General features: G+C 51.3%; 1 protein-coding gene across 6 annotated transcripts; it reads right to left on the bottom strand.

The window, feature by feature from the left end:
• BACE1 (beta-secretase 1) lies at nt 1-20,853 on the bottom strand (the record flags this gene model as incomplete). Of its 6 annotated transcripts, none has more annotated exons than XM_079708888.1 (9): nt 1-242; nt 891-1,062; nt 1,321-1,470; nt 1,829-1,930; nt 2,910-3,044; nt 3,750-3,887; nt 4,368-4,605; nt 6,090-6,178; nt 20,602-20,853. In XM_079708888.1, the coding sequence occupies 9 exons, from the start codon at nt 20,851-20,853 to the stop codon at nt 1-3; spliced, it is 1,518 nt and encodes a 505-aa protein (XP_079565014.1). The 6 variants fall into 6 exon arrangements, with proteins under 6 accessions (XP_079565014.1, XP_079565015.1, XP_079565016.1 ...); XM_079708889.1 differs by having other exon boundaries at nt 4,368-4,584; XM_079708890.1 differs by having other exon boundaries at nt 3,750-3,812; nt 4,368-4,584.
• Between the last annotated feature and the right edge of the window lie 2,433 nt (nt 20,854-23,286).

The following is a 23,286-nucleotide window of genomic DNA, read 5'->3' as shown; positions in this document are numbered from 1 at the left end:
TCACTTCAGCAGGGAGATGTCATCAGCAAAGTCATCATGCTGATGGCGCAGGCAGCGGAGGCAGCGCCACTGACACACCATGAGGCAGAGGGGCAGCATGAAGAGGGCGCAGATGGCAGCCATGACATAGGCTATGGTCATGAGGGTCGATTCGTCTGTCTGTGGGATGTTGTAGCCACAGTCTTCCATGTCCAGGGTGACAAAAGGACCTTCGACCGCTGCTGTCCTGAACTCATCGTGCACTGGAGAAAGGGCAGATGTGAGTCACAGAGCAGTTTGGATGACACACCCAAAAGAACTTCCCGGGACAGGCCTTGAAACCAGCCCTTGAGGAGGCCGTAGAATCTCCCTCCTGGGAGATATTTGGGAGCAGGACAGAAAGCCGTTGCTAGGTGGAGGCGTGGCTCTCCTCCCAGGTCACTGGGGACAACAACCCTTTCCTGTCTACCTGTCCAATAGGACAGGGCCCTAAACGTCAGTCATTCTAAGTTGACCAGAAAGCCAGCCCTACATACACCTAGTAGACTCACCTGCTCCTGCTGAAATTCAGTTGCAAGACCCTGCCAGTAGCATTCAACCTGGGCATACGGCAGCTGACAGGGTCACTATAGGCCCAGCCTGCCACCCTTGGATCTAGAGCTTCCCGAGGTGCCGAGGCAGCTCTTGCTGTTCTGGGTCTCCAACAGAGGTTGCCAGTCCAGGCAGGGGTCAGCATGCCAGGCGATACAAAAAAAGCACAAGGACCAACACTAGCTTTTACACCATACGTGGACTCTGGCTTGAGGCAACTGTTACTCCCTCCCAGACTGACAGGGGCCCGGGTACCCTCACCGCTGGACAGGGAGAACGTGGATAGACTGACCCCACACCCTCGTCCCTGGCGCTCTCACCATGGCAAGCACTGACAGCAAAGCCAATTCGTTTCCGGGCCCGATCAAAGACAACGTAGAAGCCCTCCATGATAACGGCTCCCATGACGGTGCCCGTGGATGACTGTGAGATGGCGAACTTGTAACAGTCGTCTTGGGACGTGGCCACATCTTCCACTGGCCGCAGGTATTGCTAAGGATAAGCAATCAAAGAGTGAGAGTATGTCTTCCTCCATCCTTCACCCCATCTCTGCCTTCTTGGTATCGATGCCCTCAGGCTGCCTTTCCCTTTGCCAGCCCTGAGCTCCGAGAGGCTGGTTTTTCCCAGAGCCCTTTACCGCTGGGTCCTCATCTATTTTGTCTTCCAAGTTCTAGGAAGCCATGCCTGCTCACTCTCTATATGTCCTTGGTTCCCGTCCTGGGATCCCACTGATTCAGGCCAGGGACGTACCTGTGGAAGGATGGTGATTCGGAAGGACTGATTGGTGACCTCACCCATTAGGTAGAGTGAGATGACCGGGAAAATGTTCCACGGGGTGGTGCCTGCTTGCCAGCACACCAGCTGCTCCCCGAGCCAGAAACCGTCTGGGAACTTCTCCGTCTGTGTTGATGAGAAAAGGATAAAGATGAGGAAACGGCCTCTTTCACCATCTCGCCTCTCCCATTTTCAGATAACACTTACTGGGCCCTTTACTTGCTTTTCCATGAAATATCCAAACTGGGGAAAGGTCAGCCGAAACCCAAGGATTAGAGGAAGAGAGCAAGAGAGTAAGGCCAAAACTTTGGGCTGGGGGATTGTGTGCTGAGCAAGCTGAGGCCCATAGCAGAGAACCGTTTTTTAAGAGACCTAAGTAGAGGGATCTCAGGGTAGACATCTTGGCTCTTGTGGAGGAATGTGCCTCTCACAGACTTCCTGTGACACTGTCATCTCTTGTACCCCTGTCCTTAGTCCCACTGACCGAGGAGGCTGCCTTGATGGATTTGACAGCAGCTTCAAACACTTTCTTGGGCAAACGAAGGTTGGTGGTGCCGCTGTCAACGATGCTCTTGTCATAGTTGTACTAAGAGGGAGAAGAGAGGGTTAGAACATCAAAAGCCTTTTTGATGCCAGGCTTTGGCCAGAATTGGAGGGGTGAGGCTGACTGCTTGGGGTCCTTCCTGGGTTGGCATCCTGGCTTTGCCACTTCTTAGGTGGATCTCCTTGGGCAAGTTACTTAACATCTGTGCCTCAGTTTCCTCATCTGTAAAATGAGGATAATAATACTACCTACCTCAAAGAGTTATTATAAGCATTAAATAAATTAATATATTTGAAGTGCTTAGAATTGTGCCCTGCACATGGGAAGCATTCAATAAATGTTAACTCTTATTATCTTGGGTGGGTAGACATTCTCTAAATCTTGAAAATAAAAATACCTTGTATAATGCTTTTAACTTTTCATAATACGTTTGTATCTGTTCTAATTTAACATACATGAAGAATCTAGGTAAGGAACACCCAAATAGTTTAACTGCCATTTATTGGGTCTTGCTGTATGTCAAGCACCGGGATAAACACTTTATTCACTTTCTCTATTTTCACCACTGTCTTTGGAAAAGCTGTTTTTACTTCTGTTTTGCAGGTGAGGAAACTGAAACACAAAATTGTAACTTGCCTGAGGACACAGAGCTAGAGCAGAGCTAGAAACCCAGGTCTTTCTTACCCCGAAGCCAGACTCTTCTACTACGTCATGTCACACTGCCTTGCAGACGACTTGCCCAAGGTCATAAAGCAAGGCAGTGACCGGAGTCCAGATGTGCTTTTTTGCATGCCAGACCATATGCCACGCAGCCTCTGGGAAAGTGCTAAGCCAGTCCCTAGCCCCAACCCTCAGGTCCCGCCATGTGACCATTAAGCTCCTTGCTGTTCCATGCTCAGCCCCCAACCCTCCTGCAGGTCCTGCACCTCACCCTCATCCTCCTAGCCTCATAACTCGGCGTCTGGCCTCACGCCATGTTGCCTCCCCCTTGCCTTTCCTTGCCTCCCCCAGGTTTTATTACCTCCTTGCAGTCCATTTTCAGATCCTGTCCATTGATCTCCACCCGCACAATGATCACCTCGTAATACCATTCCCGCCGGATGGGTGTGTACCAGAGGCTGCCCATGTACAGCGAGTGGTCGATCCCCCCGATGATCTAGGGAGAAAAAGAGCCAGTATCCGTGTGCCAACACAGAAGGACAAGTCACCCAGAGGGCAAGCATAGGGTCAGTCATTTCTGGGGTGGCAAGGCACTCTGCACATCACCTTTCTCATCTTCCTGCTTCTAATCAAACCACGCCCTAAAGTGATTGATACTTTCTTAAATGTGTTAAGGATGTGTTCAGGGGAAAAGGCTTTCCAGGATTTTTAATTGTTTCAGAATCACACAGCCCTTGATATAAAGTTATTTAAACCTAAACTGGCATAATAAATGTTGAGTGAGTGATAATTTGCTTCTATTGTAAGTTTTATTTTCTCTGCTTGTTGGAGATAGAGAACCATTCACCAGTTGTCCTAAATGAATTAATAAATAGACTTTTAAACTCCTTACATCTCTGCCTTCTGATCATCAGACTGAACAGTCTTGATTTGAGAGGCCTTATTTTCATTTCCTTTGAAATTTTCCTAATCATCTGTCATCCTTTCCAAGTTTACCATAGGAGCCTCAAGTCCTTTCTGGAATAATGCAAGGAAGGAAAGGGTAGAAAAAGAAAAATGGAGGTGGGGAACATAAAGAGGTTTCTCTTGATTCTCAGTGGTGGAGCCCAAGGCTGTGGTGTGGCCTCAGAGGGTAGGGAGGCAGCAGGTGCTCACGTCTCTGCCCAGTGCCCGGGCCTCCCCTCTCCTGGGGCCTACTCACCATGCTCCCTCCAACTGAGGCCAGCACTTCCGACTGGTTGAGGGGGAAGCCAGCACCACAGAGCTGCAGGGAGAAGAGATTGGGCACGTGGGTCTGCTTTACCAGCGAGTCAAAGAATGGCTCCAGGGAGTCGTCAGGCTGTGACAGAGAGAGACAAGGAGTGAATCCTCGCACAGAGGGCCCTAATGGAAAGGGGAATGGGAGGGCAAAAGCAAAACGTGGGGGATGTTCCTTGGGAAAGACCATCCTGAGGTACTGAGATTTGGTAGAGAGAGGGACAGCAAGACACACTGGCAATGCAAACAGGAAAGATCTGTAGGATCGTTGATCCCCATCTGCTTAACCTGTTGCAGAGTTACGGAGGCCTGTCTTATTCTTAAAGATCTTAGCGTCAGTAGAAAAGATAGCCTGTTCCTCTACCTGTCACCATAGTTCTGCCCTCTGTAGGGATGAAATTCAGACTGCCACCCCATCCCCCTGTAAAGTGATTCTTTAAACTGATTTGTTTCCCTCCTTTATTCAGTTCCCTCCCCTTCTCTCCCGCAACTCTGCCCCTGTGTAGCATGCAGTGTGCAGCGTTCAGGCAGAGTGTCTAGGGCTAGGCCTTGTTCCTCTCACCCTGGCGATCTCAGCGTAGGCCAGCCCCAGGATGCCCTCCCAGTTGGAGCCATTGATGAAGAACTTGTCTGATTCAGTGATGGCGGCGATGTTGGCACGCACAGTGACGTTGGGGCCATGGGGGATGCTCACCAGGTCGGTGCCCAGCTCCCCCTCCCACTTGCCCTGGGTGTAGGGCACGTACACGCCCTTCCGGAGGTCCCGGTATGTACTGGACCTGTGCAAAGCAGGCAGAGATCTGTTGGGTGCGTAACCACAGCTGGTACCTGGAGCCAGCATCTAACCTACTCCCAGACGCCTGATCTCATCTCGGTCATCTACATAAGACAAGATGCTGTCAGGCTGCCCGACAGAACATCCGTAGATCCTTCACCAGGAACAGAATAAGTGACCTTGCAGACGGACGTGGGGAGCTGTCTCTGGGGCTCGCTCTCCTGTGTCCATAGCTCGTATTCCTAGATCTGGAGCTCAGGCCCTGGAAGAACAAGTCTAGGCTTTGTGTATTGTGACTGCTGCTGCTGAAGGGACAGCTAGCGGGCATCTCCCACCCCCGCCCCCTGCCCTTATCACGCTCTTAAAGAAAAGGAGCCATTGACTCTTTTGCTGCCTTGGGACCCAGTGGTACCATCTGAGTGGTAGAGAAAGTACCAAGCGGGTGAGCGTGGAACCTCTTCAGCAAATTCTTCCAAGGAAGGAGTTTGCACGAGCACCTCAGCAGGGCGAGCAGGCAAGACACACCACTCGGATGAAACATGCTTATCACCATGTGTCACCCCTACCTGTGTGGAATCACGCCTCTGACCAGGGCTGGTGTGTGTGATGGGGGCAGTGATGGGACACAGACAAGGAGCTGGAATGAATTCCCTTTCATGGACCCTGGCCATGCCCCCTTCCCTGACTGCTTTCTTTAGATAGGGAAGTTAAAGGGCAAGGGACCTAAGAAGGCGCCTTTGGCATTTGCCTAGAAGTCCAAGAATGGGGTGTCAATCTCGACTCACATGTTTTCACACACAGATACGCCTCAGACATTAGCTGGCCTCTCGCCACTTCCTGCTTTTCTGTTAAAGGGGCTTCCAGATCATCCCTCACTGCCTCTGTTACCTTAAAAACCCACTTCCACCCTCCCTCCCACCTGTTAGCTGAGTCCAGCTGCTGGAACTCCCGGGAGGCAGGGAAGCATTTAGCTTTCAGTCCCTGATATCAGGCCAGGCAGTGGGGCCATGGAAGGCTCTTCCTTCCCTTCCTTGAGCCCTGCAAAGCCACCGAGAGTAGCCCCCAGGCGAGGACACAGCGAAGGGAGCTGTCACTGCAGCCTGCTCAGCCTAGACTTAGGTGGTGGTGTCAGAAAACCAGAGCCACTGAGGGGTGTGGGTTGGAGTGCCCGGGCCTCCCAATTCAGGCAGAGGAGGAGACCTCGAGACTGCACTGGGAGCTTTGGGGCTGCTCGCCTTCCTGCTTTCCCTCCCCCCCGGAAGCTGCCCTATCTCGGAACTGGAGCACTTCCTGGCCGCCCCTCAACTTACCCTTCCCATAGTTTACCTCCTCAACCCTCCAGCCCCTCCACTCCTCTCTTCTGGTCACTGTTGCCTTCTTTTCCCTCCCTCCTCCCCAGCAGGAAGAAAGGCTCTGTGGAGCTGGTCTTTCTCCCTGCAGCCCTCCCCCGACCCTCCTCTGTCCTGGATCCTTGGGAAGAGCCTTGCCCCGTGCTCTCCCCGCACTCACAGCTGCCTCTGGTAGTAGCGGTGCAGGAAAGGGTGGGGGGCGGCCCCCACTGCGAAGTTACTGCTGCCTGTGTCCACCAGGATGTTGAGCTGTCAGAGAAAAGGGAGAGAAAGGTGCTAGGACAGGAGGCCTGGACTCACTCCCTTCATTGTCCTGTACCCTCCCCATCCCCCGGCTACGTGGTCTTCCTTTGGAGTGTCCAGGGTGAAGCTTCCAGATACAGGACTGGACAGGCTGGCCCTGCTAGTACCACAACCACAGACAGAACATGGGGTCCTGTGACACCCTCAGCATGGCCTCAGAAACCTTGTGTCTGTTTTTGTCTTCTCTGCAGAACTGGAACATTTTCTATGTCATCAGAGCCATATAACTGGTGTGTGTGTGTGTGTGTGTGTGTGTGTGTGTGTGTGTGTGTGTTGTGTGTGTGTGTGTGTGTGTGTGTGGTGTGTGTGTTTCCATTCCTATTTCTGTCTACCTGCAGATGCCCTTCCTCACTCTGTACTGGCCCAGTCTGTCTGCAGAGCTTGCCCCTTCCCGTCCTCTCTGGTTCTCCTGGGAAGCACATCACCGGCAGGCAGCCTGGCTCATCCCCCTCCAGCTCAGAGACGAGCTATTCTAGGAGCTGGCACTGACCAGGGGCGCTGTGGGGACCACAATGGCATGTTGATGCCCACGTGTTTCTGACCCTGGCTGCCAGAATGTGGCTCCCCATGAAGGGCCCCCCTTCTGTCTCAGAGGTGACACAGACCTATGAGTCCCACTGTCAGAAATAGTGGGACTATAGCCAGGAGCCCTGTATGAGGTCCTGGTGAAAAGCCATCTCCTCGGGGCCCTGGTTTTGGCTCATTGAAGATGGACAGGTGTTGTCTTGCTGTTCCTTCTGTGCAGCTCCTTCTACGTCTCTTCTACCTTGTCCTCCTTCCTCCTGAGATGGTCTGACCCCTCCTCAGCCAGTCAGCCATTTTTTTGATGCCTCCTATATCCTCACAGGCAAAAAGGAAAGGGCCCTGTCCTCAAAAACACAGTAATCTATAAAGTGAATCCTCTCTTTTTTTAAAAATAAATTTATGTTTTTAATTTATTTTTGGCTATGTTGGGTCTTCGTTGCTGTGTGTGGGCTTTCTCTAGCTGTGGCAAGTGGGGGCTACTCTTCATTGCGGTGTGCAGCTTCTTACTGCGGTGGCTTTTTTTATTGCAGAGCACGGGCTCTAGGTGCAGGGGCTTCAGTAGCTGTGGCTCACGGGCTCTCAAGAGTGCAGGCTCAGCAGTTGTGGCGCACGGGCTTAGTTGCTCTGCGGCATGTGGGATCTTCCCAGACCAGGGCTTGAACCCGTGTCCCGTGCATTGGCAGGCGGATTCTTAACCACTGCGCCACCAGGGAAGTCCAAGTGAATCCTCTCTTGCCCACTTGTGTGTCCTTCACCTCAGCTTCTCCCCTGACCTCAGGGCCCTCCATTTCTGCATCACCTCTCCTCAGTGCAGTGAAGTCAGCTGACCTTGGCCTTGCTGCAGGCTCTGACCTTGTCACATAGGGCAGGTCACTGTTTCGTCCCCTCTGCCGGATCCTCCGGCTCCTTCCTGCTCTCAGTGGTCCCTGGTAGGTCTGCTGACCGCACCTCCCCCAGCGGCCGCTCAGGCTTCCTGGCCTCCCCATGGCCACTGTCCCCTGGCTCTCTGACCCTGCGTCCTCCCTCCTTCCCAGCCCCCACTCCTGGCCTGGCTCCCATTTCCCTCCCCGCCCCTCTGCCCCTACCTCTCCCCCGTGTCCCTCTCCCCGGTCTCTAAGCAGCCACTGGCCCCAGATGCTGTGCTTTCAGAGAATCAATAGAGCTAGAGGCACAGCAGTTCAGATTTCAATCAGCCAGGTTAATGATTAAAAAGGCTTCTTCACCCACCCACTCCCCAGAACCCGCTCTCCCACCTGCCAGGACTCTGGTCTCCACGCCACGGCTGGCCTCAGGCTTACAGGCGCCCCCTGCTATCACTGGACCCCAAAGAAAGAGGGTCTCCTCCACAGTGCTGGCGCCGGTGGCTGTAGGGGGGACCGCCTGGAGTGTGTGTACCTGGCCGGCTCTAGGAGAATCCAACCACCTTTGACACTGGAATGGAGCTTTATCTGGGGGCTCGGCTGGCCCAGGCCCTCTCCTCCCCACTCCTCTCTGTCCTGTACGGGAGGAGCCCTCTCTGCAGGCCACTCCCTCCCCAGCCCGGGGGCCCATCAGTCCTGGTGCCCTTCCAGTTCCAGCCTTTCTCCTCACCTGAGGAAGTTCTCCCCACTCCGCCCCCAAGGGGGTCAAGCCCGGGAGGAATGACCCCTCCCTCCCATTGCCCCCTCTTTAAAGCCCCAGCCCCGATACCAGGAATTCAGGCCCCCACTGCTCTCTCTGCTGCCCCCTCTCCACCCTCCACGCGCACAAAAAAGGGAAACCAAAATAAACAGTCGCCACTTCCTCCTGAGCAAATGTCCTTCTGTCTATTTGCCCTTTGCACTGTGATCCTGCTTCCGAGAGAAGTGATTTTGGCCCTGTCCTTCCAACATTTCTATCGTGAGCCCCCTGGGCGGCCCGAAGGAGGAGGGTTTGCGCGTGCCCAACCTTAGCAGACGCGCCCTCCCCTCTGGTTTCACCCAGCGGGGGGCCGGCAGGTGGCCCCTCTCCCCCATCTCCCACGGGATCATTCCCATATGCCCGTCCATCCTGCCTTTCCACAATCCCTCCTCCTGCCTAAGGAGGATCCACCCCTCATGCCACGCCCCCCACCCCCAAATCTGGATTCTTCCCGTTGGCATTTACAAATGCTTGTCTCTTCACTAAAGAAAAAACAAATTCTGTAACCTCACATCCGCCTCCAGCTAGCCTCTCTCTCTCCTCTCCCTTCACAACCAACGTTCTCGGCCAAGCTGTCTTCATTTCTTCACCTCCTACTCATCCCGCAACCCATTCTCAAACTGAGTTTCTCCTCTATCCCTCCCTCCACTATAAAACAGCCCTTACTACAGTTACCAATGATTTCGTGTGCCCAAATACAAAAGACAGTTTTCAAATCAATCCTCAACTGGCCTGACTTCTCTGGAGCACTCAGCGCTGCCGACCCCTCCCGCCTTGAAACACTCTTCCCTGTCACCCTATCCCGCGCTTTCCTCCTACCTCTCTGATAGGATCTTCGGTCTACTTTGCAGGCTCACTTCTCAAGGCCTGGGCATGGGTCCTCTTCCCCTCCTGCTCTGTCCTTAGGCCATCTCATCCATGGCAGCGGCTACAGTGACCACCTATGTCCTTACGCCTCCTGAGCTTTCAGCTCTAGCCCCTTCCTCCCCTTTGAACTGCCTCAAAGACACCTCGAATTCAGGATGTCCATGGCTGACCTTACCTGGTCCTGCCCATCTGTTTTTTCTTCACAGTTTCCTACATTAGTCACCACCCATCTGTTCCATAAGTCAGCAACTTCAGAGACATCCAAACACTTTCCTCTTCTTCACATCCCCATCCAAGGCATCAACGAGTCCTGTCCAATTAACCTTCTTAAAAGTCTCTGAATATATTCATTTCTTGCCACCTCCTTTGCCACTCCTGGCCAAGCTATCATCATCTCATCCTGGAGTATCACAATAGCTTTTCAACTGATCTTGGTACATCCACCACTGACTTCTCCAACCTGTTTCTGCACTGTGGCTAGAATGATCTTTTCAAAGTGCACATGTGACCATGTTACCCTCCCGTGTCAATGGCTTTCCTTTGCTATTAGAATAAAGACTTAAAGCTTCAACATTTCCTATAGGGCCCTTCATGGTCCAGCCCTGCCTACATAGCCAGCCTACCTTGTCCCATACTTCCCCAAGCCCTCTGCCCACCAGCCACACTGGCCTCATTTCAGGTCCTCCAGTCAGCCATGGTCCCTCCCGCAAAGGCTGTTGGTCATTCACTCTGCCTGGACTATCCTCCTTTCCACTTGCAGTTTTGTCTACTCATCTCCTATCATCCTTCAGTCTGAGCTCAAAAGGGACTTCCTAGGGGTCTCCCTGGTGGTGCAGTGGTTAAGAATCCACCTGGTAACGCAGGGGACACGGATTCAATCCCTGGTCCGGGAAGATCCCACATGACGTGGAGCAACGAAGCCTGTGCAACACAACTGCTGAATCTGCGCTCTAGAGCCCTCCAGCCACAACTACTGAGCCCGTGTGCCATAATTACTGAAGCCTGCACACCTAGAGCCCATGCTCCGCAGCAAGAGAAGCCACTGCAATGAGAAGCCTACGCACCGCAACGAAGAGTAGCCCCCGCTCGCTGCAGCTAGAGAAAGCCCGTGCGCAACTAGAGAAAGCCCGCGCGCAGCAAGAGAAGCTGCGTGCAGCAATGAAGACCCAACGCAGCCAAAAAAAAAAAAGAGACTTCCTAAGGGAGAAAGACCAGGTCATATTCTCTGATTAAAATGCTTCCGTAGGACTTGCCACTATAATGTCATACTGAATCTCATCTCCCCTTGTATCTAATTTAAAAAAAAATCCCCATCGTCTCCCTACTGGGTATCACAGTGGCTGGCAATAAGTATTTCTTGAATTAATGAATGCTTAAAGGAAGAAGGGGAAAGAGCTAATCTACCCTATTTTCGGGGTGAGGGAGGGATCTCTCAGGGGCCCCCAAACTATGGGTGTTTCTAGGTTATAGGTGTGGCTCTAGCTCAGACCTGCCTTCCTCTCACCAGGCCCCCTGGTTTGATACAGGCAGCCCGGAGTCCTGGAGCCACCTTACTTCCTCCCCATCCCTTGGGGCCAGGCCAGCTCAGAAGTCCCTGTAGAGCTTGCCTATAGATGCCCAGAGGGCCGCAGCATGGAGTCAGGGCTAGGTCAGTGCCAATCACTTAACAAACAAGTATGCCCCTGGGGGCCTCTGAGGGACGGCAGCTTCACGGGAAGTGCTAACAGGCCCCACAGGGAAAGGCACACTTGCCCATTCCATCCTGCAGGCAAGGCTCCCCTGGAGGAGTCTGCAGCAATAGATCTTGGGCGATGAGACAGATGTGGAGCTGCTGAGTTCAGGGTAAGCACTTTGTTCCCAAATCCCACCTGTCTTGGCCCCAGCTCTCACTAGCAGATGGGAGTTGCTTAGATTCTTCTGGATGAAAAGAGCCTTCAGGAGTCATCTGTCCATTGGCCTGGAGATATGGGAGCTTGTTCAAGTTCTGAAAGATCTCTAGTTATTAAGATCCACCACCTTTCTTGGCAGCCTATGCTAGGGTCTTACCACTTTCGCACACCTCTGGGAAAGGGCTTTTTTTCTGTTTTCTTTTTTTTTTCCTGCCGTGCATCGCCGTGTGGCATGTGGGGTCTTAGTTCCTCGACCAGGGATCGAACCTGTGCCCCTACATTGGAAGCTCGGAGCCTTAACCGCTGGACCGCTGGGAAGTCCCTGGGAGGGGGCTTTAATTCTTCCTGCTAAAGGAAAGTCTGTTTTCTTCTGTGTGGGCCTCAGAGTTTACGGGGGAAGAGCCCTTATATTCTCATAGTATAAGCCTTTCAGCTGAAGCTGAGATGTAGGAGCCTTTCTTCCAGTTCACAGAGGAGGAAACTGAGACCAAGGGTAAATAAGAACTTGACCCCTCTTACACATAAGCCACAAAGCTAGGACAAGAGCCCCTTGGCTCTGACCAAGCCCCAAGTCTGCTCTTTCATCTCCTTGACCTTCCTGTCTCTCTCATTCTCTCTCATTTGGAAAGGAAATACATGGTAGATTGTTACACTAATGAATCAGATGCCCTGTATCCATGCCCTGGTGTGATCCCCTCTGACATTGATGCTGGGCTTGGCCATGTGACTTGCTTTGACCAATGGGACATCAGCAAAGGAGGAAAGCAGAGGCCTGTTAAGTGCTTGTGCACTGGGGAGACTGGCCTCTTGGAATGCGGCCCTCAGCTTGTACGTGAGGAGGCTCAGTCTTGCCTCCTTGAGGATGAAAGACTTCACGGAGAAAGAGGTCCAGCATGCCCGGCTTAGTCCGGCCCCCAGCTGACCCACCAGCTGAATGCAGCCACACAAGGAGCCCAGGTAAGATCTGTAGAATCACAGCCAGCCCACAGAATCCTGAGAGACAATGGCTCTCGTTTTAGTTTGTTACACTGCATCAGATAACTGCTACAAAACTACCTGAATTAAATCCTGAGATCCTTGACTTCGGGGCACCTACCCACCCATCGGCCAACTCCAAATACCATCTCTTATCACTTTTCCCCTCTCTCGCCATCAAGTTTCTCAGTAGCACAATGATTTGTCACCTCTGCATATGCTGTTTCCTTTTCTTGAAATGTTCTCTCCCTGTTTCATCTAACTTCTGTTCAATTTTCAAGTCGTGGTTTAAACATTCTTTCTCCCAAAGGTCTTGCCCTAATGCCCCAGCCCAGATTAGGTTCCTCCTCTTGTAGGTCCTCAAGAACGCCTGAGCTTCTTTGCCTACCCTTTCATCCAACTTGAAATCATTTGTCCAATGTCTGTCTGCCCTACACACTATGAGCTCCACAGGGTAGGGAGCACATTTCTGTGCTTATTATCTAATTCTTACCTAGCCCTCAGTAGGTGCTCCAAAACAATTTTTTTAAACTGTAATTGCCTCATTTGCTGCAGGTCTCTGTGACTCTACAGAGTCTTGCTATTAGTTCTCAGCCCCAGGGTCCTTGCAGGGGTGATTTTCAATCGGGTACTGTGTATGGTGATGATGGCAATGGATGCCCACTGTACCCACAAAATTGAGTAGCCACCCAGGTTCTTAGAGCAGTCGGAGTGATTTCAGGACTCGCTGGTCCCCGAGTCCTCTGAGTTAGCTTCATCTGCTTCCCTAAGTGGACATTCCCAGACCTGAGCTTGCCCAAGGCTGAGAGAAGGGGGCAAGGAAGGACATGAGGAACCTCAAGTCAGCAGCTGGCCATGGCTGAGAGCCAGCGCAGCACACAGCTCCTGCCTCGAGCTGAGTCTGGCAACTGGGTCCCATCCAGGCTCCTCTCACCTTGACCAAATCAGCTGACCCAATGGAAATGGACTCCTTTCTCAGACATATCCTCTGCTTCCACTTCGCTCTGCAGGCTGAAGCTGGCAATCAATACCTGGGAGCAAGCAGGCTCCCTGGTGCCACTTACCCCATCTTGGGCTGTTTTTTTTTAAAGGAATCCCAAGGTGGTTGGGTCATCCCAAACCTTATCTAGGGCAGCCTTCCCCCTTTAGACAGGATGCTCCATTTCCCCCAGGCTCAAACCCAGCTCAACTAATATCTATCAGTGCTTCCTATTCAAATGAGATGGTGATGCAAATGGTCAAAAAACTTACATGTCTGTTCTTAAAGAAAAGATCTAAGACAATGGTTTTCAAACTTTTTTTTCAAGCAGCAGAACCCTTTTCCGATCTCATTCAGGATCCCCGTGTACCAAAGAGAAAAAGCAGAGATGCTCTGCTTTAGGGAGAGCTTTTATTTCTTTGCTTCATCCCCTCCCTGTGGTGGCTCTCGAGGCGTCTCTTTAGCACCTTCAGCCTCCACGGAACCCATCTGGGAAATCCTGCTTGGAGGGTATCACGGCCACTGCTACCTGCTTTTCATTGTCAGACAGTAAGTCCTTCCTGTTGTCTAACCTTGTCCCATCCACAGTTTACAGGGGCTGTAATAGTCTCTGGGTCTGTCCTCAGGTGAGAATGAAGCTGATCTCTGGCATAAGCCCACTTTCCTCCATGGCACCTGGTTGTGCTCAGCACATAGTTCTGTTTGCTTGAGCCATTGGGAGATGCCAGAGGTCATGCCTTGTGCTATTTGGTGAAAACTCCACGGGCGCTGGAGTCGAACAATTGGTGGGGTTCACCAAACCTGAGAGGCCAACCAAGGAGACATCCAGCCTGTACATAGTGGGGTTACAGTGGCCGGCAGACAGGGTAGCCACTGGGCCCATCCTGCCCAGGGAAGCTCAGGGCAGCTCTAGGACCAGGAAAATAGTGTTTCCTTTCCAGAACTCCCCACTGCCCAGGCCCCCTCAAGCGAGATGGCTCCCAGCAGACAGAGAAGTTAGTTGGCAGGTAGGAGGGCTTCCCTGAGAGATGTTTCTCTTCCTGGATTTTCAACCAAAATTTCTGCTTAGCTCTTTACTGGAGATACCCAAGAAGGGCTCTTGACCATCTACCTCAGTGAGGGGGCACGGTCTTTCTCAATGCCTCCCCCACTCCCAGCTGAATTCTTTCTTTCCAGACCTGGGGAGGAAGAGCAGGAGACAGGTGTGAAAGGACAGCCTAAGAGTCCCAGCAGAGGCCTACGTGCACCGAAGCCCAACCCCAGTTCATAGGTTGCCTCCCAGTGCCTGAGGCCCAAACTGTCTTGACTGGGGCTGGGCTTCAGGGTCATCTAACTTGGAGGGTGATTCTTTGAGTTCAAAGGTTTTCGACCTTTTAAGTACCAGAACTCAATCAATCAATCAATCAAACAAACCTGGAATTCCACTGTATAAATACAACAAAAGCTGACCTATTCTGGGAGATTTGGGGGCAGGTGGGACAGGGGAGGGCTTGGTGAGGGGAAAGGTGGAAGGTACAGTCTTGCCTCTTACCTTTCTCTTAACCTCTCCCTCACCCTTGAGGTCCCTTTACAGAACCCCACAGATCTCAGTCTGAAAACCATTCTAGGGAGGGGGTCAGGAAAACTACTTGGCGTCTTCATGGGTTCTGAGATCCTGAATCCTCATAGTTTTTTACTTCTCTGATCATTTTCTTTTGCTCCCTTGATCCCTCGTCTACATCCAATATTCTTTCCCTAATCGTTTTCCTCTTCTCTGTCCATTCTCTCAAACAAGTTCATTTGCTAACTTGGCTTCCACAAGCACCTCTCTACAGGTGACCCCTGAGTCTACCTGTCCAGTCCCAACTTGTCTCTTGGCTTCCAGATCCCCATTCTCAGCTGGTTGCTGGATACATCCACAAGAATTGTCCACTGGCATCTCAAAATCAACCAACATGTCCCAGACTATGGAACGCTGGAAAGAACCAAGTATTTGGACTTGGAATCCAAAGACCAGGATTTGAACCCTAGCTCTGTTCTTCCCTAGCTGTGTAATTTTGGGCAAACCACTTAATCCCTCTGAGCCTCAGTTTCCTCCTCTGCAAAACAGACATGCTAATACCTTGCCCTTTTTAACTAAAGCAGAGTAATAGGGCTTCCCTGGTGGCGCAGTGGTTGAGAGTCCGCCTGCCGATGCAGGGGACATGGGTTTGTGCCTTGGTCCAGGAAGATCCCACATGCCGCGGAGCGGCTGGGCCCGTGAGCCATGGCTGCTGAGCCTGCGCGTCTGGAGCCTGTGCTCCGCGACGGGAGAGGCCACAGTGGTGAGAGGCCTGCGTACCGCAAAAAAAAAAAAAAAAAAAAAAAAAAAGCAGAGTAATAAACATGGAATTTTGGTAAACTATATTGTGCTTTAAAAGCTTGCTCCTTTTGCTGTGTATCCTGTTGCAAACACAGTCAGAGAAGTTCAAAGGAGGGAGACTTCTTCTCTTCCCTCTCACCCACCAGGGACAGGGAACACCTGGTTGACCTGACAGGTGAATGCTGGCTCTCTGAAGACTTCTCCTCTTTTATATCTTCTTTCAGGCCCATGTGTCCTAATTGAAATCCTTGTCTCGGACTCTAGAACATCCAAGTTATCCTGCACTCTGGAGTTGTTTTCCTAGAACCAAAATTCACTAGACCATTTCTCTGCTGCCCCCAGAATGAAACCCAGTGCCCACTCAGCCTCACAGCATCCCTGTCACAGCTTCCAGCTTCTCAGCATAGTTCACGTCTCTCTTTATGAAGTTTTTTCTCCCCACTCTCCAAATAGCAAAGCTTTCTCATCTTTCTAGGCCATATTCAAATGCTACATTTTCTAGCAAGCCTTTCTTAACACTCTGTCAGAAGTAGCTGCTTCTTTCTTTATACTTCCAAGACTCACTGTTCTTCTATTTGTACCAGATGCACTTGGCCTTGTGTGATATTTAGGCGTTTACATGTCTGTGTCTCACACCAAATCGTGAGCACTCCAAGGGCTGAGACTATGACATATTCTTCTCTTTTGTGAGTAGGTGCTCAACAAATATTTGTTAAACTGAAAATTGCCCATCACCAGATTTCAATCCTAACAATTAAATTATTGGCCTGTGTTTGGATGGTGATGCTCATACTGTTATAATGAGATGACATCCTTTCATTTAAGCAAAGAGAATGAAAATGCTTTCTCCAAGATCTCTAGTTCTGTACTTACAGTGGCCCATCAACGGTTCTATTTAAAGGTCTTACACTTCATTTATTCATTTGCTCAACACTTTTTAGGTGCCTGTTCTGAGCCTGGTGCTGTCATAGATATTAGCCAAAGAGAAATAAAACACTACAAAAATTCATTAATTAAAAAAGACATTGTCCTCAAGAGCTTGGTGTTTTATGAGGGAAACAAACACAAAAACAGTGACACGTGCTCATACGTATAGTAAGGAAGACGTGAGTAGGTGTCAGGAGAATGGAAGTGGGATCTCTGGTAAACTCTCTCTTCTTCTCAAATAGGTGGTATGGAAGAGTAGGGAGGTCAAGGGTGAGACACGGTCTCAGCTTACTGACCTGCCAGTTATTTAATTTTTCAGTCCCCATTTCTTCTGCTAGAAGCTGCAAATGGTAAGACCTTTTTATATACTGCAGGAATTACTGTAAAGAACAAAATAGTCTACGTAGAATATATTTTAAACTTTTGTAGGACTTACCTGGTGGCGCAGTGGTTACAAATCCACCTGCCAATGCAGGGCACACGGGTTCGAGCCCTGGTCCGGGAAGATCCCACATGCCGTGGAGCAACTAAGCCCGTGCACCACAACTACTGAGCCTGCGCTCTAGAGCCCGCGAGCCACAACTACTGAAGCCCGCGTGCCTAGAGCCCGTGCTCTGCAACAAGAGAAGCCACCGCAATGAGAAGCCCACGCACCACAATGAAGAGTAGCCCCTGCTCGCCGCAACTAGAGAAAAGCCCGCGTGCAGCAGCAAAGACCCAACTCAGCCAAAAATAAGTAAATTAATTAAAGAAAACTTTTATAAACTGTAACCATAAATACAAGGATGTATTTGTACACCCATAGTCCTAAACCATCCCCTCCTGCCGACTTTCTCACAAATGGTCTTGTCATGTTCTAATTCATCCCAGATCGGAATCTTGAAATCATCTTTGACACCTTCCTGCTCACCCTTCACACCAATGTCACCAAGCCTTGCATCCCGGTCTTCCCTCCTTTTTCCACCTGATCACAGCCTCACTCTCTCCTTGTCATAGCGCTCCACACTTGGACCTTTGTGACAGAGCCTCCTGCTGCCTGCATCCCTCAGTTCCATTCTTTCTAAAATTCAGATGCCTCTTCCTAAAAGATTGCTTTCTTTGTCATTCCCCTGCACAAATAAATTCAATTTCCCCCTTATTTCTGCAGACCAAAGTCCAAACCTTATGGCTTGACATCTAAGGCTTTCGGCCACTTGGTTCTATCTTATTTACCCAAACCTGTAACATTAGCTGGCCTGGGTTTCTCACTGTCTCCTGAACGAACATGCATAAGCCCAAACACACATAACTCATTCTCTCATTCACTGTGTCCCCGCTTGGTCTCAGGGGATAGGGTGGGAAGGAGTGGACACACAAATGAAGTGCAATCACAGTTCAGGGGGACTTTTCTGCACTGGGAATGGTCTCGACCCTCCTATCCATCCTTCAAGACCATGCTCATAGCACATCTTCACGAGGCCTTGCCTGATTTTACCTCCTCCAGAACACCTATTGGGACTTCCCTGGTGGTCCAGTGGTTAGGACTCCGCACTTCTGCTGCTCCGGTTCGATGCCTGTTTGGGGAGCTAAAATGCTGCATGCCGTGCAGCCAAAAAAATAAATAAATAAAAATAAACTGAAGAAAAGAACCCCACCCTCAAAAGAATATAGATGGAAAAAATTTTTAAAAAAAAGAACACCTGCAGCACTCACTCATGGTACTGCTATAAATCAATGCTTTTCAAACTTGAGACACAGCCCCTGAGGTTCTGACCTAGTAGGTGCGGGGAGGGGCCAGAGAATTTACATTTCTAACTGGCTCTGATGACAAGGGTCTGCGGTCCTCACTTTGAGTACAACTGCTGCAGATTACTTTGTACAAGCACTTATACTTTCACTTCCACACTAAGCTCTGGAGGTAGAAAATACATTTTCTGTCTCTTTGTGGATCAGTCCCCCAAAACCAGCAATGAATTGCCTGGCATATAGAAAGTGTTCCCCAAGTTTCACTGTTGCTCGTTTACAGTACTGTGCCTTTCACCTTCTCATTTGGGGCTTATAACAACCCCACTGGGTTGGGAGAAAGGGCATCCTTCTCACAGACTGCGGGGGGGCAGAATCAAGTCACCACAGAGCACAGACTGGCTGGCGTTGGCTCGGGTATGGAGCCATAAGCCAACTCATAGGGCTGCTCTAACTGTGGTCTCCCTGCCACTGGCTTCCTGGACTGGTGCTGAACTTGAAGCCCACTTTTCCCTTCTCCTAGGAAGGAGCGGGAAGGAACTGACATTTATTGGGCAATTACCTCTCTGCCAGTTTCTGGGCTGGGGGATGTACATATTATCTCAGGGGTCCAGGGAAGTACAGTAATGGGATCCCCCATTTACATGTTTTACGTGTAAAACATGGAGGCTCAGAACACCCAAGTTTTTATGCTTCCTTGAAGAGCAGAGAAGAGGCAGGAGTGGCCAGACAAGTTAGGAGAAGGTGATTTCACATTTACTGGAGGCCAAGTGTGTGTCCAGGTGCATTGTTCTAGGTGCTTTCACCTGCCTAGTCCCCTTAATCCTCACAATCACCTTCCAAAGGAGATCTCATTTCACCCATTTTTAAAGACACGGCAACAGCCTCAGAGAGGTTATATAATTTTCCCAAGGCCACACAGCTGGGAAAAGGGAAAGCTGTGGGTTGTGGAGCTGGAATTCCTGGTCTCTCTGACCCCAAAGCCCTTGTTGGTCCCATAGCCCCGTCCTGTGTCCATGTCACAGGGTCTCTGCACAATTTGCATGGTGCATCAGTAGCAGAAACGGGACTAGGAACCAGGTCCACACAGCCTCCTTCTCCCTGACAACAGCTGGCGTTCTGTTGGCTCAGGCTGCTAGAGGCCTGGATTCAGGCTCTGTCCTTACACTGATTCAAGACTGTTTATATTACATAGGCAAGAGGAGGGGTAAGTGGGGAAGACCAGAGCCTTGGATGAGCTGGGAGGTGGGAGGTAGGCCTGGGTGGCATGGACCTCGGAAGGCTTGCTTCCATCAGGTAATTGGGAAGCGGAGGCTTGTTTTTCCCTTAGATCCGGTGTGAGAGCTGTTTAGAAGTCCAGGAAGTGTGGTGGTTCCCTCTGCCCGTAGACACCATAGACACACTCCCACCTTCACAGACCCTCCCAAGGACAAGGCTCCCAGACACAGATCAGGGGGAGGGGGGTGGCTCAGAGATGTGAGGGCTCAGATTCAAGGTGACACTCACCAGCACACACAGAGCCATCCTGCCACCCGTGCCCGGGCTCACCCACAGAGGAGGCAAATGCTCACAGAGGGCTGCTCATGGCACACTCCTACCCGGCCAGAGGTACAGAGGGTGAAACCTCCAACCAGCCACCTTGAGTGTACCTTGGAGAATTGTCAGGAAGGATGGGGGGAGCTGGCAGGCAATGTTTTCTCCGTCGCTGCCATCCCCCACCCCTGAGCACCTATCAGCTCATGGAGGGAGTCTCATGCTTAGAAGGGGGCTCTGGTTCCTTTGCTCTATGCAGTTTATGATCTGTCTTTTCCCCAGACTCAGTTCAGTTCCCTCTGGCCAGGACTTGGGAGGCATCAGGTGGGGGAGGGGCTGGAGTGCAGGATGCAAATCTGGGGAGGAAGTAGGGGCAGGGGAAGGCAAGAGTCAGCCCGGGGCTTCTGGATTAGAGTGGAGGTCACAAGGAACTCGGAAACCTGGCTTCGCTGTCCCGTGGCAGCTCAGACACGGGGAGAAAAGGGCTGGTCCAACTCATGCCAGGATTCCTTGGTCCTCAAGATGCTGGGAACCAATGGTCAGAACCCCAGATGCCAAGATTGGGTGACCAAGATCCAGAGCAGTGGGGTTGGGAGACTCAAGCTTGGTCTGGGCTGACACCTGTTCACAGCACCCCTGTGGTTTGGACTTTTCCCCAGGTCAGGCTCCCCCCACTGACAAGTTTTTCTTGCCCCCAATCCTTCCTGAGCCATGTGTGTGTGTAAGACAGACAGAGGGGAGGGCAGACAGAAGCCTGTGAGGGGAAGGGAAGTGGGAAGGGGGGCTTTGGGGCTGACTGCTGCCAGTATGATCCCAGAGGACAGGTTTGGGACAGGTTTGGGAGAGCCCGCACCGTGCAGCCCATTTTAGCAGGAGCCGGCATGCTGCACCCCCAGCCTGTCTCCCCTCGGCTCGTGCAGGAGGGAGGGTAGGGCTGGCCCGGCAAGCTTACCGTCTGTGGGGGGCTGCCCACGGTCATCTCCACGTAGTAGCCCTGACCGGACTTGCCCCTCAGGTTGTCCACCATCTCCACGAAGCTGCCCCTCCGGCTGGGCTCCTCGTCAGTCTCCCGGGGCAGCCGCAGCCCCAGGGGGGCGCCCCCCAGCCCGCTTCGCAGGGGCAGCCGGATGCCAGGCTGGGAGCCGTGGGCAGGCAGCACCCCAGAGCCCATCCACAGCAGGAGCCAGGGCAGCGCTTGGGCCATGGTGGACCCTGGCCTTGGGGCGCTCTGGGCTCACTCCAGCCCGCGACCGTCCCTGTGGCCTGACCCCAAGTCTGGGTGCTGGAGGTGGCTTCTCAGGAGAGTGAGCGGTGAGGCATCAGGGCTCCAGCGTCTGCAGGCCCCTCGGCCAGCCCTGGGTCCAGGCTGTGGGGAGCGGGCAGGAGAGATCCACAGAGAGACAGGAGGGGAGGAGACGGATCCGGAGCCTGGCTACATCTGGCCAGCTGTCCAACCTCAACAGAGGTCCGGGAGAGGCCGGCTCGGGCCCCCCGGGGGGCTGGGCGGGGCGGGCATGGCAGGTCGGAGGCTGCTTTCCTGGTGTTCCCGGCGGGGCGGCAGCAGGGGAAGGGTCCGGGGCTCCGGGCTCCTACGGCTGCGTTTGCTGCTCAGGCCACCATAATCCCGCTCCCAGCTCCCAGGCAGCCTGGGGAGACGGAAAGACTTGTGGCAGCGGCTGTCAAAGCCAAAGGGTTTTCGCTTTTCCCTGGGATCGCTGGGAAGTGTAGTCTTCCCATGGCAGGCAGCCCGGCTTCCGGGGATGGTGAGGGGTCTGGGATGCCCTCTGCCGAGATGGAGTCCACCCTGCAGGACGCTGGCAGGATGGGAAGGGCCATCGGGATGGAGTGGTGGCAGACCTCTCTTGTTCCGTCAGCCTTTCATTGGGCATTTCTGGAGCACCCACTGTATGCCAGGCACGCTGCCAGGCCCTGGGGCTACAGAGAGAAATAAAATGCATATGCACTGCACAAAATGATGGGGAATTAAGGAGCAGGGATTTGGGGGACGTCTGGGGGGGTCTGGGAAGACTCAGCGGGAGGAGGTGGTATTTAATTTGAACCTTAAAGAATGGGTGGAATTTCTAAGAGCAGAGATTTGCGAAGCAAGAGTAAGGGGGATAGAAGGGTATTCTACGCAGCCAAAGGAATAAGCAAGGGCAAAGGGGAAAGTGCAGGGGGCCGTCCGCCTTCACTGGAGCCTGCGATCTGCAGGCAGGTGAGAGCCAGTTGGGGCTTCTCTCAGCTGAATCCTTTTGTGCCTTTGGTGCTCTACCTGCCCTGACCTCCACCCCAGATTCTGTGAATCTTCAAGCCCATCCAGATTTCTGTGCTGTCTGTGAGCTGAGGGTAAGTGGCTGTTGTCAGCTTTAAAGTGTTATCACTCCAAGAAGTATCTTTATGTTAATAGGTAAGAGCTTAAAACGAAAAGCTTTAGAGCTAAAATAGCTTGAAGGAGAAAAGCCATATGATTATGTCAACATATTATTTATCAAATATGGAAAGCTGCTGTTAAAATTCAGCAGTCCTTCTGATAAAAACCAAGGGGAGGGACTTCCCTGGTGGCGCAGTGGTTAAGATTCTGCCTGCCAATGCAGGAGACAGGGGTTCGAGCCCTGGTCCGGGAAGATCCCACATGCCGCGGAGCAACTAAGCCCGCGAGCCACAGCTACTGAGCCCATGTGCCACAACTACTGAGGCTTGCGCGCCTAGAGCCCGTGCTCCATAACAAGAGAAGCCACCGCAATGAGAAGCCCGCGCACTGCGACGAAGAGTAGCCCCTGCTCGCTGCAACTAGAGAAAGCCCCGCGCGCAGAGAGAAGACCCAACGCAGCCAAAAATAAAACAAAAACAAAAACAAAAAACCCCACGAAAAACCAAGGGGAAACTTCCTAAACAAGATAACAGAAAATCATAGAAAACATAATAGTGACAGGCTAAAGTTATTACCATTAAAGTCAGGCTTAGGAAAGAGAAGGTCATTATCACTACTCTTATCCCACATAGCTTAGATCAGTCTAGCTAACTCAATAAGATGAGAAAATGGAGAAAATATTAGAAAGCAAAGGATTATTATTTGCAGATTATATAATATGGATAGAAATATCCTAACCAATACGGTGATTAGACACAGGTTAAACAATAAAAATCAATAGATCAATATATGTATGGGAATTTTGTATATGATAAAGATGGCGTTCATATTAGAGGGAAATAGATACATTTATTCAATAACTGTTGTTGGGACAACTGGCTACCTTTTGGGAGGAAAGAAAACTAAATCCCTAACTCATCTACAAATAAACTCCAGATAGGTCAAAGAGCTTAACATTAAAAATAAAACTACAGAAAAAAATAGAATATTTAAAAAATCTTATATTGAAGAAGTTCTAACAAAACTCAGAAGATATTTTTTAAAACATGGACAGGCTTGACTAAAATTTTTTAAACTTCTGTAGAATCAGGCTTCCAGTATTCCAATTCTGTTTCTGCCACTTAGTAACTGGGATACCCCATGCTAGTTACTTATTCTTTCTGTGTCTCAATTTTCTTATTTGAGAAAAGGGGATAACAATAGTACATACTTTGTAATGTAGGAATTAAATGAGATACTCCATGTAAGGCACTTAGAATGGTGTCT

The sequence above is a fragment of the Hyperoodon ampullatus genome (assembly GCF_949752795.1).
Source record: "Hyperoodon ampullatus genome assembly, chromosome: 7".
Taxonomy (NCBI): domain Eukaryota; kingdom Metazoa; phylum Chordata; class Mammalia; order Artiodactyla; family Ziphiidae; genus Hyperoodon; species Hyperoodon ampullatus.
This window is presented reverse-complemented; position numbering and strand designations above follow the sequence as displayed.